Consider the following 18,161-nt stretch of genomic DNA (forward strand, 5'->3'; position numbering starts at 1 on the left):
ATTAGGATTAGGGTTAGGTTTAGGGATAGGGTCCCCGATAGATTTTTAGTTTCCCCAATCTGTGCCGTCTAAAAAAAAACACGCGGCCCGTTCAGGCATATCGCAGTTCATGACCCTTGCATGCAAGTTGCTGTGTACGAGGGATCGGATGTGATATCCTATCCCTGCTGAGCTGATAGGCTAGGCGGGTAACCTCCCTGGTACGGTAGACGCCGACATTGCTGTACGGATATTGATTGTGGGACTCTTCAGGACTTTTGAGGGTAGAGCTGCCTGAGGGGGACAATACTGCAATGGCTTCATCGACAGGGAGATCTGGTATGTTCAGCATGTTCAAACTCTGACACCTGTCATGTCGACTGAGCCGAATATTTTCACCAAGAGGGTTGTGTGGTCGCAATAGATTTAGAGGACATGACCGCCTTTGCTTAGTGTATATAGTGTGCATGCTTCGAAGAACCATGCTTTTGTCGAACCTAATTTTACGCCATTGATTGGCGGCAATGTTCGGATTCAGTCAGCTTCGTTTCTGGCATGTGTCTCCATGGTTCAAACGTGCGTGAGTGAAGTATCATTTCTAACAGTGTACAGTGGCGGATCCAGGAATTCTGTAAAGGGGAGGCGCCTTTGCAAAATTAAAGGGGGCGCATTTTTCTTTTTATTTCTTTTGTTTTAAACAAAAATAAAGAGGGGGCGCGCGACCGGTGCGCCCCCTCTGGATCCGCCACTGGTGTATACTACTTTGTAGTCCGGGTAGCGAGTCCGGGTACACATAGTATATTAATGTAGTGCACATGGTGGCTTGGGGGGAGGGGGGAGGAGGAGGAGGGTGAAGTGCAGAATAGGTTTGATTGGTCAGGACTCAAAGTTCGCCTGGTAACATCTACTATCATGACACCAATGTGTACGTGAGCGAGTATAGCGAGCCAAAAGTACACCCTGACCGTCGGCCTGTTACAGGGGCGGATCAAGGAATTCCGTATTAAGGGAGGTCAGGTCAGGTCACACCCGTAGCAGTTCTGCCGTTGGGGCACCGAGATGTCCTTACTCCTTGCTTCCTTATCCTCCGCCATTCTCACACAGATTTCCACCGGTTTCTCCGCCCATCTCCTCACATCATCCACCCAATTCCTTCTTGGTCTTCCTTGAGCTCGTCGCCCATCCACCCGACCATGCATTACCATATGCGCTAGTGTGCCTGGCCGTCGAGTGACATGTCCGAACCATTGCATCTTCCTTCTCTTCATTGTGTCCAGCAGTGGTTCATAATCCCCAACTTTCCCCCTGATCTCTTCCAGCACTGATGCATTGGTGCGGTGATCGTGCCAACGTATTCCGAGTAATCGACGGAAACATCTCATCTCGAAAGCGGCTATTTTCTTCTCTAGATTTTGCTTAGCGTCCATTACTCGCATCCATTATAATATAGGGCTATCGAGGTCACCAGTGCCTTCATCAGCTCAATCTTTGTTTTCTCTCTCACCTCTCTGCTTCTCCGGACATGGTTCAACTTGGCCAACTGAGCAGTCGCCATGGCCATTCGTGTCTTTATTTCTGTTGTTGAAGTGGCCTCCTCATTCATCATGGCGCCCAAGTATTTGAATTGGTGGACTTCCTCTAGCGCATGCCCGTCCCCCCATATCTCCTAGCTGTGCTTCGTCATCTTGTTTATTCTGTTTGAAGTCGTCATTATCTTACTTTTCTTGTGACTAATTTCCATGCCGTATCGGCGGGCAGCAGTGTCTAGCCGCGTAGTCAGCTCTGCTAGCTCTTCCCTATTTCCAGCAACAAGGTCAATGTCATCAGCGAATCTCAGATTGCTGATTGGCCTTCCCGCGATTGCGACTGTGCCCTCAAAATCTTCGAGTGCTTCCATCATGATCTGTTCCAGAAAGAGGTTGAAGAGGGTTGGCGAGAGAATGCATCCCTGCCTGACACCAACGTTGGTTTGGAGCCATTCCAGAGTCCTACTGTCATACATTACTGCATTAGTGGCATTTTCATACAGCGACTAACAAAGTTGGATCAGTTTTGGACTAATGTTATATTTCCGCATTGTGTACCATAGTGCCTTCCTCCATACCCTGTCGAAGGCTTTCTTGAAGTCGACAAAGTTATGGTGTATTTCTTGCTGATGGTCTCTGAACTTTTCGCACAGAAGGCTTCTTTTTGCAACATACGATAGCAATAAGTAAGAAATCCTTTCCAACGGGAGACATTGAGCCTGGGCGGGAGGAATTAAATCTCAAACGGGAGAACGGGAGATTTGGCAAAAATGGGTTTTCGGCGGGAGATCTCCCGTCGAAAACGGGAGAGTTGGAGTCTCTGCCATTGTGCACTAACCCCCTCTGGATCCGCCATTGTGTTTTTATCATTTTTATGTGCATCCTGCCGGGGCACATTGGCTATGATATTTAGTCGTCTTAATAAGAGCAGCGTATAGAGAAACTGAAACATGTTAGCATGCCTATTACTTACTAGTAATTGGTAGGGCCTACTTAGATATTCTGTAATCTGAAATATCAAAAGTGTCGTTTTGAGGACTGAATAACTCGCCCCCCCCCCACACGCACACTTTACAGCATGTATACCCAAAAACAAAAACAAAACAACAACAAACACACAAACTAACAAACACACACACACACACACACACACACACTTGCAACAAACATACAAGCAAAGCAAAACAGTAAGGGGATGTGTTCGACTTTTCACTTGGATATTTCTTTTGAAATATGTGTTTGTGTGTTTTTTCTCCATAGGGCCTAACATTTCTCCCTCTGTCTTTAGGCTCCTGATGTTTGAAAAGGGGCTATGAAAATGATATTTTGAAAGTCATAGAAGAGTTGAAAATTGTGCTGGTGAACAGGACGTGGCGTTCACAAACATTATCATGAGATTTCTTTTATTTTTATTTTATTTTTTTGTGGAGGGGGTGCGGCCTTTAAACGGGTTTTTAGATCCCATCTGCATGCCCATGCACAAAGATATTCAGATAGCGTATAGGCCTATAGGGGAAAGAATGGTCAAACACATCACCGAACTGAGCGGGCTCGTTATGTTTCTGTGTTAAACTACAACAAAATGCCCCGAGATGATTTTTCCCCCCTGGTTACAGCATAGGGTTTGGTTGGAACTATAAAGGCCCTTGGTAACTTTCTTCAGAATCCCCCCAGTTTTCTTGAAATTTAATGGTAATCCAAATATTTTGGAGCGTAGGTCCGTTAGACATTACCCCGTGGGTCGGGTAAAACGGACTTCGGTGTATTCGATTGGCCTCGGTTTCTGTCATAGAGGGTTTTCAGTTTTCTTCAAGGTCCTTATAGAGTTTGTAATGAAACAGCCGTGGACAATATTGTATTTCGATGTTTAAAAAAGGAATTCATTAAAAGATATTCGCAACTGGAAAATGTCGATTTTATTGTGGGGTACAATCTTTATATTTTTGCAGAAACAAAATGAAAGTAGACAACCATAGTAAAGAGGACGTCATTATTGCTATGAAACGACTTTAAAATTTAATCCTTCACACCATGAAGCTACAAACCACTGTAGCTTCATGATCTCACTCTAAAAATGAAAACGTGCACGTAGACATGACAGGGCCGGCGCACTGTTTTCAAAAGTGTGGGGGCCGACTTCCGGGTTTCATGAGCTACCAAGCAAAAAAAAAAAAACAAAAAAAAAAAAACAAAAAACAAAACAAAACAAAAAACAAAAAACACAAAAAAAAGGTCCTCAGCTCATTCCCTCCCCTCCCATTTTAGTGCCACTTACGTACTTCCGGGTTTAAAAAAGACCGTGGGGACCCAAAGTGATGAGACCTTATGTATTCCTTTGTATGGTGCACAAAAAGTGTGGGGGTCCGAGCCCCCACGGCCCCCACGGCTGCGCCGCCCCTGCATGAATGGTTCGGTGTAAAAATGGCAGAGGTAAAAATGGCAGGGGTAAAAATGGCAGAGGTAAAAATGGCAGAGGTAAAAATGGCAGGATAAAAAATGGCAGGGGTAAAAATGGCAGGGGTAAAAATGGCAGAGGTAAAAATGGCAGGGGTAAAAATGGCAGAGGTAAAAATGTCAGGGGTAAAAATGGCAGAGGTAAAAATGGCAGAGGTAGAAATGGCAGAGGTAAAAATGGCAGAGGTAAAAATGGCAGGGGTAAAAATGGCAGGGGTAAAAATGGCAGAGGTAAAAATAGCAGAGGTAAAAATGGCAGAGGTAAAAATGGCAGGGGTACAAATGGCAGAGGTAAAAATGGCAGGGGTAAAAATGGCAGAGGTAGAAACGGAAGAGGTAAAAATGGCAGAGGTAATAATGGCAGAGGTAAAAATGGCAGAAGTACAATGTCAGAAGTATAATGAGAGCGATTTCGTGAGATATAAACGTATGAAGAGGTTTTGAATGATAACCTAGCCAGAGCAAACTGTATTTATCGAATTTTCAAATCCAAATTGCAGGTTTGAAGAATATTGAATGAATTATGTTTTAAAGAGATTAGAGCACTCTCAGCATTCTGGGTTTGATTCAAGTGCAGTGGCGTGATCTGTCTGTGTGCAGAGAAATAATAAAACCGCTAAGAGCCTAGTAGTCCTATGGGAAATTATTTTATTATTCAGTATTGTTATTATTATCATTATTATCATTATTATTATTATTATTATTACTGTTATTATTACCTATCATTATAAGGGGGTTCCAACAATGCTGCAAAGCCCTTAAACAGTTTAATCCTACGTTGTTTCGCCCAATGAAGTTATCACACACACACACACACACACACACACACACACACACACAAACCCATTTTTGGTATAAACATATACGCAGATATACATACTCTCACATACACACTCTTACACAAACGAATTCCGCTCACGTCCAGGCTAGTATATTGTCATTATTTTTCATTTCTTGAACTGTTTAGTGTAAAGGAGTGAAGGAGACATAGTCGAAGCAAACCGCTAATTTTTCACCTGTTCAATATTATTTTCTCACATTTAGGTTTCGTAGGAGCCTATTTATCTCACAAGGCCTGATCACGGCATAATGTAGAAATAAAAATACAAAACGCAAAAAACAAACTACAGCAGATGTATCGGCAGACATAAGTAAGCTCTTGCAAAATATCTTATTACATTGTTCAAGTATTATACGGCGCAAAAACAAATAAGCTTTTGCAAAATATTTTATTACATTGTTCAAGTATCACATGGCGCAAAAACAAATAAGCTTTTGCAAAATATTTTATTACATTGTTCAAGTATCACATGGCGCAAAAACAAAAATCTCGAAATTTCTCCCAGTGGTAACGGAAACCAAATGGAAACAGTAAAAGATCCGTGCCAAAAATATCATTTTTCATACCTGCATGTCTGTTATCAAGCAATTTTATTTTCAGTAGTTTGCACGCTTTTAAAAATACTTATTAAGATAGTATAGGACCTACGAGATCTAAAGTGAGTTTGATATTTTACTGACAAGATACCTGTAGAGCTGTATAGTGGTTGATATGTCCATTTTCAGGTGTACCGAGGCTCATCTTTTTACTGATATAATTGGATTGTTGACTGGCCGAGCGTTTTTCAAGTTACATGAGTGTCCCATATTTCTCCCCGTGTCCCATTTCTCCCCGGTCTCCCCGTGCTTTATTTCAGGAGAAGAAGGCACGAAAAGCGCGTATTGCGAGAAAGGTGTCAGAAACATGAAGGAAAAAAATCTCTGTCACTTTTACCTCGTCCTCTCACATTTTTTTCAACGACTAAATTTTTATCAGTGGCATTTTTACCTCTAGCATTTTGACCACTGACATTTCGACCACTGACAACTTTACCTCTGACATTTTTACCACATAATTATTTACCTCTGCCATTTTTACCGCTGCCATTTTTACCTCTGCCGTTTTTACCTCTGCCATTTTTACCCCTACCATTTTTACCTCTGCCATTTTTACCTCTGCCATTTTTACCCCTGCCATTTTTACCTCTGCCATATTTACCTCTGCCATTTTTACCTGTTCCATTTTTACCTCTTCCATTTTTACCCCTGCCATTTTTACCTCTGCCATTTTTATCTCTGCCATTTTTACCTCTGCCATTTTTACCTCTGCCATTTTTACCCCTGCCATTTTTACCACTGCCATTTTTACCTCTGCCATTTTTATCTCTGCCATTTTTACCTCTACCATTTTTACCCCTGCCATTTTTACCCCTGCCATTTTTACCCCTGCCATTTTTACCTCTGCCATTTTTACCCCTGCCATTTTTACCCAGCTGCCATTTTTACCACTGCCATTTTTACCTCTGCCATTTCTATCTCTGCCATTTTTACCTCTGCCATTTTTACCTCTGCCATTTTTACCCCTGCCATTTTTACCCCTGCCATTTTTACCCCTGCCATTTTTACCACTGCCATTTTTACCTCTGCCATTTCTACCTCTGCCATTTTTACCCCTGCCATTTTTACCTCTGCCATTTTTACCCCTGCCATTTTTACCTCTGCCATTTTTACCACTGCCATTTTTACCTCTGCCATTTTACCTCTGCCATTTTTACCTCTGCCATTTTTACCCTTGCCATTTTTACCTCTGCCATTTTTACCTCTGCCACTTTTACCCCTGCCATTTTTACCTCTGCCATTTTTACCTCTGCCATTTTTACCTGGCACCGCATGGATACAACATTTATAGTGTGGCATTTAAAGGTTGGAAGAGTGACAATATTTGAAATGTTAGATTTACCATTTCATTTTGAGAGCTGTCACGGATGTAAATGCGTGGTGAAATAGGGTTGGCACATTATTTCACGTTGATCATATAAATGTCTACAAGAGTGAGTTTTGTACTTCCATTCTGGCCCAGCATTCGGGCGAAGTTCCGTCTTGCACGACAACGACCTTCGGGAAATACTGCAGTGACAGAGCTGAAACAGATTAAAAAACTAGAAATGTCGCTCCTAAGCATGATTCTCGTAATAGATCTATAGTACATGGTGGACAATGTGTGATAAATTTTCACAAAATTGGCAAAATATCAAAATGACATGTTTGTCACAAATGTATTGAATGTTCACCTTCCTTGACCTATGTTTAATTGGATGAATAGGAGAGCATGTATTTGGTGATTTGAGAACTTTAACTTGACTTTGACCCTTTCATAAGTTTAGGCACTGAGTAATTTTCAAGGTATGGAGAAAAAGTGCAAATTTCTGTATTAAACAGTAAATTGTTATCAATTTCATCTAGCCTTTGATTTATAAGAGAATCACTGTTAGGCAGAACATAAGTTTCAAGATAACTTGAGCCAGAACTTGAGCCACTTCCGAGGTATGGAGAAAGAAGTAAGTTCAGCACTTTTACTTGATCTTTGACCTTCTTGGTAAAAAAAAAAAAAATCCCTGAGAATCTCTATTGGGTTCTACATGCATACATCAAGTTAAAAAAAAGTAATCCTGCTGGCATTGCATAAATATAAGGAAAATAGTAAAATTTGGAAGTATTGCCCTTGACCTTTGACCCCTGATCTTTGACCCCATGAACCCCAAATTCCCTAGATAACAACTGCCAGTCAGTACATGCATATAGTGTTCCATGAAGATACCTTGAACAATTTCCAAGATACAGAGAAAAAAGTGAAATTTTTAACATTTTACTTGACCTTTGACCTTTGACCTTTTGACCTCATGACCCCAAACTTTCACCGGAGAATCTTAATTGGGTAATACATGTATACACTAAGTTTCAAGAAAATATCTTCAAGCATTTCATAGATATGGGGGAAATAATGAAATTGTATAAATAAGCATTTGACCTTGACCTTTTGACCTTTGACCTTGAGCATGTGCACCCAAAAGTTGATAGGCACAACTTCACCCCCTAATACGCCAAGTTTCATCAGGATACCTCAAAATGTTTTTTAGTTACGCTGTCCACAAAATTCATTACGGACGGACGGAAGAACGGACGGACGGACAACCCGAAAACATATGCCTCCGGCACCACTTCATGGCGGAGGCATAAAAACAACAACAAACGAATTCATATTGTATGTATAGGCTATAGCACTTAACGCATACATGCGTAATGAGAAAATGAATAATTAAAAAATGATGCTGAAAATCGTAAGAGTCAGAACGGTGAATCATTTAAAAAATAGTGTACAGAGACCATGAATGGGTGCGCTCATGAGTCCAACACACACGAGTCATACTGCCCATACGAATATCAGCCCACGAGTCACGATCATACAGCGCACGAGTCAATACATCCCACGAGCTCGACACTTTGTAGGCATATACTGTAAGATCCATAAGTCCAATTCCAGGAAGACTCACGAGTTTGACACTAAAGCAAAAAAACAAACAAACAAACAAACAAACAACAAAAACAACAACAAAACAACAAAAACAAAACAAACAAAAACAAACAAAAACACGAGACCACATTACATTGGTGACGGAGCTTTTTTTGATACACAGTGTTGAACTCGTAGGCCTCGTTTGCGGGGGGGGGGGGGGGGCGTTGTTTCATCAACGTTTGTCAGCGCTGATAATTTCAGCAAAATCCTTGGTTTTGATTGGCTGAGATGCTCTGGTCACTGACTGTTACTATGGTGATTCAAGTTGCCAGCGCTGACAAACGTTGATGAAACATGCCCCAGGTGTGCTGACTCATCTGCCTTTTTTGTCTACACTAAAATGTAGTGTCGGACTCGTGGACCTTATTTGCCTTGTGTCGAGCTCACGGGCTGTATGACTCATGGATCTTTTTTACTGTGGAACTCGTGGGTTGTATGACTCTTCGATGTCGGGCTCGTAAAAACAGATGACCCCCAAAATAACATCGAGTTTTATTATGTAAAAACCTTTCATGCCCTTTATTGCATTTTAAGTCTGTTGTATGTAGAAAAGACAATGCAATCTCAGCCACATAACATGCATGCACAGTGGCGGATCTAGGGGGTGGAGGGGTTTCGGTGGTTTAACCCCCCCCCCCCCCCCCCCCTCCCTTGGGCTGCCTTAAATTCATTATGTCCAGACTCACTCCATATAGTTAATAACCAAAGAAAAATGAAGAAAGTTTTTTGCGAGATACCAAGAAAACACTTATGAAATAGTACAGAGCATACCATTTTAAGAGGAATTCAAAGTTTATTTGATGAAAATTGGGTTTGGAATGACTGAAACATCAAAAAAAAAAAAAGTCGCTGGGTACCTACTGAGTCAGACCATGGAGCTACAGTAACTCCATGGTCAGACCAGGGAGGTGGCCACCTCCCTGGTCAGACCGTGCTGGTTTGGCCATCCGCACAAAGTGACCTCTCGCATAAAAGCAGACTATGACCGATCGAGTTGTATTGTTGAGCCCTTTCCCTCTCCCCGTCCATGCGTATCGTCATTGGCAATGGATCACGAGCTGTACATGTGCAAACACTGAGATCTGTGGGTGTTCCGCTCAACTTCAAGTTAAGAACCCACTGCTGAATATAGAGGGACCTTACATAATGTAACGGTCACCACTCGCATTGGTCATCAGTAGAACACTATACGCGCAAGATTTGTCGGATTGTGCATCTTTATAGGATACTTAGTACCGTCTTTAATAGCGAAACGAGGATACCACGCCTTGGCTCACGCCTTACTTTGGCAGAATACGATGCTATCTTCTGCAGCAAGTGAGTAGAGCCAAAGAGCTCCTTGATATAGTATGGCTTCAGAGTAAGTACACTAGTAGTAAAAATGGTGCGTGCTACTATCTTCAGAAGAGCACCAGAATATAAAGTTTGGCGTTATAAAACTGGTTAGACGCCGCGCCGTTAGCTAATACGTTTTGTCACCGATACATTGATTAAAGCAAACTTGCTAATGATCCAAACACGTGTTTGGGATGCATTTTCACTTGCTATAAGAAGGTGCGTCATTGGCTAGATTTTCATCTCATTTCCTCTGCAGGTATGAATGATTTCGCCCACTTGTAAAGACAATATCGTTACTATTCTGGCGAGCCTTGGGGTGGAATTATCATATATTAGGGTTGTGTAAACGTTCTCAAGACATGGACATGAATATGATACATAAAATGACTGAAAAACCTATAGTAGCGCTCCTCAGATCCAGAGCTACTTCTTTAAAAGTAAATTGTATTGATGTTTTCTTGTGTAATCACTGATCCTATTATAGAGCAAGCTTCCCAAATAGTTTCAACAATGTAGCTCGCAATTTCATGCTAAGATTGCGCCTTTTTAGGTGCGATTTATGCTACTGAGCTTATGAGCCCAATATATTAGTTGAAAACAAGTGTCGTTACGGCAGCCCTGTCTGATATACAAGTGCTCGCACAGTATACGCATGCGTTCGTGCGAGTGTACAAGCAGACGACAGGTGCACCTGTGTGCACAACACTAACTGATACAGCTGTATTAATTATCTATCTCGACAAGTTCACCTTCATAGACAACGTGGATTGAGTGAATGCAGCAGTGAGTAGAACACAGGTTTGAGGAAAATAATATTGGACAATCCGTTCAGAAGTTATGAATTTTTCAAGTTTCTGCTCAGTCACTGCTAGATGAGAAGACTGCTACAGCTTGCAATGTCACAGTATATAGCACGATAGAAGAAAGTACGAAGAAAATTCGACATATTTTCACTTTTCTTGCATAGTAGAAGAACACCTGACTTGCCTCTTTCAGAAGGCAGGGGGAATTATATTACCCTGAACATACGTCAGTTACAAGTTGAGGAAATGTGCGCTTTTTTCATTAAAACAATCTTTATGTTTTTCTAATATCGTTCTACGCATGGGGGTGACATCATACACTACATGTAGTAGTCTTCTCATCCAGCAGTGATTGTACAGATACTTTAAGAATTCGTAACTTTTGAACGGATCGTCCGATTTTAATCGAACTTTCACTGATGTGTTCCACTAATACTGCTGCATTCACTCAATCCACATGACTGTATATGAAGTTGGACTTTTCCTTTAATCCATTCTTGCCATTTATTTCAATCAGACAAGGAAAGCGATCGAATCGGGTCTTCTTTGATCGAATAGTCATTAAAGGACCTTTTAGTTTTTTAAGGGCTTTTTTTTTCTCATGCTGGGTGTATTGTTGATTTTTCAACAATTATAAGTAGGCCTACATCCATCTCATTTCACGGCAGATGCGCTCAAGGGCAAGGTTGTCGTAATAACGGGAGCCTCAAGTGGGATCGGTGTTGGTATCGCAAAGGAGGTAGCGCGAGCCGGAGCATCGGTCTGCCTGGCTGCCAGGCGGGAGGACAAACTGGCAGAAGTGAAGGAGAGCCTTGACCAGGATGGAGGCCACAAGACCATCATTGTTAAGACTGATGTCACCGTCAGGCAACAGGTGTGACGTCATTAACGACTTTCAGAGTGATCTAATCTGTCTTCTCTCTTCCTCCTACTCCTTCTTCGTGTTCTTCTATCGCTTTGTCTGTGGTATTTCTCTCTTCTTCTCTGTCATCTATGTACATGTAGTTTCTGTTGATTCTTTATTTCCGTTTCCCACCATCTTTTCTAGGTTCCAATTTGTAGCTTTTCTTTTTCTCTCCTATGAGTTTCCTCGCTACTTGTTTATTCACCCACCATATTTTTTTTTTTGACTTGACAGCTGAATACTGGTGAAGTATGAGTTGGCATACAGTGTGCTAGACAAAGATGACAATGAAAATACCCTGTTCGAAAAGGGAGGGAAAATCCAATATGGCATGTTGTGGTGCACTAAAAAATATCCAAACAATCACGACATTATTCAGCTGTAGACATACGAAGCAGCTCTTCTGTCATCCATTGTATTCACCATTGTAATCTGACCCAAATTACGGGCATTCATCCTCGAGTTCAGTTACGTTCAGACGGTGACCCTTTAACCTAGAGGATAAGCTATCTTTGAAGATAAGTTCTGGCCCCTTATACGACGCGCTTTCACACGACGAAGCTTGCCCTTGGGGGGTAACTTGTCTTAGAGGATAAGCCCCTGCCCACGCAAGTAAGAGGATAAGCCCCAGTCCCACTCGATGATAAAATTTCCTATAGTATGGAAGAAAGTTCGCTATGACCCCAGTATGAGAGGCACTGTCCATGATTTCTTATTCGGGAGGTTGACCTGGAAGCTAAAGAGTTCGCGCTTATCTACACGTTCGTTGATCATTGTGTCTACACGATGGTTACTATGAGTGAGGGTCCTCGTGGATATCTCATGGCTCTTATCTTCAAGTTAACTTCAAGTAAGCTTAATATCGAGTGCGTCTACACGAGCTTATCCTCAAAGACAAATCTTCGAGGTTACGAATCACCGTCTGAACGCAACTACTGTTTCAACAAGAAAGAGACTGAATATTATAGGACATCATTACCTGTCTTGCCCCGCTGTTTTCCCGTCATCTTGAGAAGAAAAAAAAATGAAGCAGTATTTCACACGTCAATGTCTGTTTTCTGTACGAGATGCAATATTTTTTTTTTATCGGTAAAGTCCAAGCTTTGGCTGCTTTTTTCTGGACAATACATATATGGTATACCTCAATTCATAGGAGAGTGTTAAGAAGTTATATCTCTCTATTTGAACATATTGTAATATATGAAGATCCATTTTACCTGTAGCAATGCCGCGTTTTAAATTTGACAGAAAAATAAATTTTGCTTTGGAATGGGTGAAAACTATCGATAGCATGCCCTTCGGGGCAGGGTGAATGGTATGGTGCAGATCAACATATTCATCATAATGCTGGTCCAACGCCATATCAAAATAGTTGCAAACATCCAAATACATTGCAGTACAGGTATATAATATCGTTGTATCACAAAAATGCTATGGCTCGGTTTATACAAGAGGTTTAATCTTTCTCATGCTCTAATGTATTGCTTTGTTCTATTCAAGCACTTTTCTTGTTCGTTTATGGCGACTTTCCTCTGTTTTTGTCGACATCACTCCCGGTTAATAGAGCCACATTAAAAAGAGAGCAATCATGTTGTGGTCTACAGGTGAAGGATCTCATAAAGACAGCGGAAGAACAGCTGGGACCAGTTGATGTACTTGTCAACAATGCCGGGATAGGCTACATGGAACTCATGAAGAACCTGCACGAAGATAACTGGGAACGGACTGTAGACATCAACTGCAAGGTGTGTAAACTGATTAAATACATACTTACCTTTTGCGCGTTTCACTCTTATTTGTTATTGTTTTGTTTTTCTTAGAACGATGAGGACAATGACTCCCTCAAAAGGGGAGCTCTGGTGCATTTCTGATTCAGACCAAAGTCTTCCCTTCCATCTATGAATCCACCATAGCCTAAATCCGAGGCGTCAGTATAAACAGAATATATAGTTGTATGACGTCGACTCTGAAAGACGAAAGCTATTCAAACGTTCTACGCTAAAAATGTCACTTTCTCGCGAGCCTTTTGCGTAATCTTGATAGGAGCCTTCCAATTGGCTGGTGTTGACACATTTAAAACACTCTCTGGATCGTAATTGTATCAACGGTCCCATGACGGAGTGCATGGAACCGGTACTATGGTCTTTGCATTTCTTGTCAAATTCAGTAATAGAGAAATATCGGATTTGAATTCCTCTTTTCCCGCGCTCTCGACTCCGCTCTCGTGATTCGCTTTTCGTCGTCGGAATCCTCGGCCAGGAGAATTCTTCGTGTTCTTGTGTACGGTCAGCCGTCCAGACTCAAAGCTGTCAGCCATCTTGATCAAGTTCTGTCTCTGGTCAATAAATCTGAATACCTTCGTTTATCCGCTGATTTGCTTCTGCTCTTGCCGTCTCTCCTTCTCCTTCTAGGATGATGTCGGCCTCTTTTAGCTTTCTGGCCAGCATTACGTTGACTTTGTATTGTTCTTCGCGTTTCCACGCTCCCGAAATCTGTATTCGTCTTTGCTCATCTCCTCTATCTTAGCTATAATTTGTACGTCGCTAAGCTCTCGCTGATTGTAATATATCTTCTGCTGAAATGAGCCCATCTTGGATGTTATCGTGGCGTCCAGTTGATAGAGTGAACTCCCCTGGCTCTCCCGAATCCTTTTGTCTATGATTTGGTTGGCGTCGGCCGGATCCATGTCTGTACGTGTTGAAGGCGGTTATTTTTTTTCTACAACAAAAACAAAAACTCATGGGCATACATACTCAAGCAGGATTCGGACCTATGACCTCCTGATCACCGGACATTCATCTTATCCGCTAGACCATGGAGCTTCCGCCCGACTTCTTCTTTTGTCATGCCTTCGGTTTGAATATATTTGCATTATCGTGCATAACAATACCCAATAATGCTATAGAAAAATAATTCTTCTTACAAAATGTTCATCAGTGGTATAGAGCGCTACACGGAAAAAAAAGACAGATATAAGTAACTTTACATTAGAGATTTCATGACAAGAACACGATGTAACACACCGAGACAAAGTAAAATCGGCCATTGAATTCGCAATTTGAGAATGGACAATGTGTATACTGTACTAGATCTTGAATGATACGCCCCCTCAAAAATGAATACAATAAAATTATAAGAAATAACGAGAAGAAAGCCCGGTAAGGTAATTATTTTGTTTAGTACTTTGTTCTACTCAGCTACTACTGTATAAGAGCAGTTACGCGGGTGAGCATTGTTCTTTCATACCATTTGAATTCATATTTCCTCCCCACTAGATTTTATAATCAGGAGAGGGTGCAATAATGAGAAATTGTTGTGGTGATTATTTCTCTGATGCCTTGAAATAAACTTGTCTGATTCATGAACAACCAGTTTTATCATTATATCTAATTGGATGCAAGGAAAAAAATCAGTGAGCGCAACTCTACTTTGGACCAATCGAGAATGTTGTTGTTTTATCAGAATTGGAAGAGATAAAAATTCACATTTTGATTTCGGTTTCCTCCCACACCGAACAGGGGGTTCTGAATGGCATAGGTGCCGTGCTCCCTGGAATGATGGCACGAAAGAAAGGACACATCGTGAATATATCATCAGATGCCGGGAGAGTGGTAAGCAGGCGACTTATCAAACATCTATACGTCATCAACATAATATTTACAACTTGCATAGACGTTAGCATAATTATATAGGCGGAAACGACCGTGCGCAAAGCTGATCAATTATTTGCTGTGTGAACAACAATTGAAATATTGCTGCCCTGCCACTAAGTTTGTGAAAAAAAAATTCCATGAAACAAACCTCTGCCAAGTGCATTCTGTAATAAAACACTCACATTGCAATGTTTCCATTTTAATGTCTTCTTTGTCCGTGGCAGCATCAAAGCTTACCCGATGTTTCTCAGGACGTCACGGACCGACTGATAACATACACCAGACGAGTTGGATGACACATTTTGACGAGAAGGAGCTAGCTTAAATAGATGTCGATAATTTTGCCTTGAAACTAAACAGAATAGTGTAGTTCTACATTGTCGAAATGATCCGTTGTCACGTATTAAGGGTAAGCATTTAATCTCAAGACGGCGCCGCTGTCGTAGATCTTCCATTTATGAAATCATTCCAAGTTATTCTCATTTTGCGTTGAACGAGATTATTAATTGTCAGTGGTGGTAATTTTCTTGCAAAAAAACATCATGCATCTTTTGATAATGGTTATTGTTATTATTTCATTTATCATTGTTATTGCGTAATCGATGGCGCATTCCACCACAGGCCTTCCCGGGTTTGGCTGTCTACACAGGCACCAAATTCTTCGTTGAGGGCGTCTCTCGGTCTCTTCGCATGGAGGTCAAAGACCACGGGATTAGGATCACCTGTATACAGCCAGGTGACGTCACTTCCAATTTTGGTGCTGACAGCGTAGACGAAGAGGTAACTTTAAAACCTGTCCAATGCGCTAATGTGTCTTAACCCTCAAAGGGCGAGGGGAGGGGGTTGAATTAACCTCCCTCGACATTTTTCGCGACTGTTCTGCCGCGCAAACTTTTTGACCGCGCCGCTCGCTGACTTTTTATTTTCAAGTCTCGCACATCTTATGACACCATTTTCACGAAAATTGGACATTAATATTACCGTTACGACGCTGCACGACCTTTTATACAATATGCTTGTCAGACCGAAAGGCCATGTCAAGACCGTTGACGTCGATAAGATAAAAGGAGATGATGAGTGACTCTGTTTGGGTGTATAGATCTATATACGTCGTAGAACATGACCGGTGCGGTTTTATAGGCACAAGAACCAGTGGCCCGTTGCATAAAACTCCAACCGGATTTTTTTCCGGTTGAAATCACAAAATTCCGGTTGGAAGCTCCCAACCAGAGTTTTCATGCAACGGATTTTACATTCTTAGGTTAGCAACCTTAAAAAATTCAGGTTGGGCAAATCCCAACCTGAATTTTTTAAGGTTGCTAAAAGAGTTTTATGCAACGGGACCCAGGAATTCAAGACGATATTGTTCGATGGCGTGTGACAATGTACGCCATCTTCGTTACAAAGATTGACGATGTGGAGTTGATTAGATTAACGTCAATCACTGGACTGCGTGTGGTCTCTTTTGAACAGTTTCAGTAGTCTTTCACAATTTGCTCACATGTGCTTACTTCCCGAATCAATATGGACGACCTGAGAGGTTAGCATTACTTCGGCCAATTATTAGACAAACTCACCGTACGCATCTGGTGCGTTCGTGCGTTCGGAACCTGCTCTGGCAGTTGCATCCATACAGTGCCGTATAGCGCCCTCTTGAATGTCGGGTCTGTGTGTGCCTTTAATTATATCACTGTAAAAGTGAAGTTCACTTGCACTATAGCTTGAACATATTAAGACAATTTTCTGAAGGCTTATAGTATTTGATTCGCCAGGCTAGCAGGGACTGTGCTTTGATATCCTTGGCCATTTTCTGTTGAATTGTAACATGTGAAGATAAACTTAAACATATTCAACTAGGTTCATCCTCTCAATCCAAGGTACATTTTACATACATTTTAAGTATTATGTTGGATTGTCATTTTCATGAGTACATTTGATAACTTCTTCACATTTCTCTTACAGTGCTTAAAGAAACTCCCATAAAACCCACTCTTGAACAACATCACAAATTCAACAATGTGGAAGTGTTTTTAGTTAGGATAATGGTTTTATGAGTTTGTCCATGTATATAATAAGTATCGATTAATCTATGTAAGTACATGTTCTATCCGTATAAAAATCACTGTCATGGCTCTTCCTTTCCCGTTACCCCAGGCCGCAGAAATATTCAAGGATGTGGACCCGAATAAGTATCTGAAGCCGGAGGATGTAGGAAGAGCCGTCGTGTACGCCGTGTCACAGCCGCAGTGGGTAGGGATCAACGAGATTCTGATCGAACCGACCCAGCTACCCAACGTCTAGCAGGGACGCTCTAAATTCGCGGCATCTCAGATTTCTTTCACTTACGCCATTACCACCGCCAAAGGTGCGCGCATGCGTGAAAGTACTAGTACATGACGCGCTGCATAATTGCTCATCCAGAGTGACCAAAATGTTGAGACCGTTTTGAGTCTCATCATTTTGCTCACCATGGAGGGGCGATGCAGCGGGATGATATACCATTTGCTGAAATATTTGTTATGCAAAACTGTTCAAAACGGGCATAACGTGTGTACTTTATAGGCTACACTGTTTAATCTTTATACATGTATCGATGTCTTTTTGTTTGCATGATTGTAGTATGGATTCCTCTGGCATTCAGGGTATTATTATGTACATATACATGTACATGTACTTCATAAACATGACAACAACACAAAAATGAAGGACTGACCTGACAAATCAGAATCTGTCGAAGGCTATGATGCAGGAGAATGTGATTCTGCATTGATTGAAAGTGATCCACAAGGCAGAACATAGACCATAGATATCCTTCATTAATGAAATCCTGTTCATTGATTGGCCAACATAGCGTCGTGTGACCAAACATAACACTGTAATGATAATGATGAATCCGATGCTGAAGACAAAATGCCGATGGATAAAAACATACTACATTGCATGTCGTCACGTTATATTCATGGTATAGTGCAATGTACCATGATTATTACGTCACAGATATATGATCGATTAATGGTTTCTCATCAATAGTGTATGAAATTGCTATCGGAAAATCGGCCACATAGACCACTGTCTAGGATATAATCACGTCCACTGCCTATTATACACTTA

At 41.4% G+C, this 18,161-nt stretch overlaps 1 protein-coding gene across 1 annotated transcript; it reads left to right on the forward strand.

Moving 5' to 3' along the window:
• The first annotated feature begins 183 nt into the window (after nucleotides 1–183).
• LOC139722251 (uncharacterized) lies at nucleotides 184–17,351 on the forward strand. The gene is made up of 6 exons (XM_071633560.1): nucleotides 184–318; nucleotides 11,162–11,367; nucleotides 13,002–13,142; nucleotides 14,916–15,008; nucleotides 15,672–15,830; nucleotides 17,205–17,351. The coding sequence occupies exons 1-6, from the start codon at nucleotides 294–296 to the stop codon at nucleotides 17,349–17,351; spliced, it is 771 nt and encodes a 256-aa protein (XP_071489661.1). The 5' UTR covers nucleotides 184–293.
• The last annotated feature ends 810 nt before the right edge of the window (nucleotides 17,352–18,161 follow it).

Source organism: Diadema antillarum, unplaced genomic scaffold, assembly GCF_040938485.1.
Source record: "Diadema antillarum isolate AM-2024a unplaced genomic scaffold, OU_Dant_1.0 scf00000162, whole genome shotgun sequence".
Classification (NCBI taxonomy): Eukaryota; Metazoa; Echinodermata; class Echinoidea; order Diadematoida; family Diadematidae; genus Diadema; species Diadema antillarum.

Coding starts and splice junctions, on each gene's coding strand:
- LOC139722251 (XM_071633560.1), top strand. CDS start 294: ATGGCTTCATCGACAGGGAGATCTG. Junction 319..11,161: donor TTCATCGACAGGGAGATCTG/GTATGTTCAGCA, acceptor ATTTCACGGCAG/ATGCGCTCAAGGGCAAGGTT. Junction 15,831..17,204: donor CTGACAGCGTAGACGAAGAG/GTAACTTTAAAA, acceptor CCGTTACCCCAG/GCCGCAGAAATATTCAAGGA.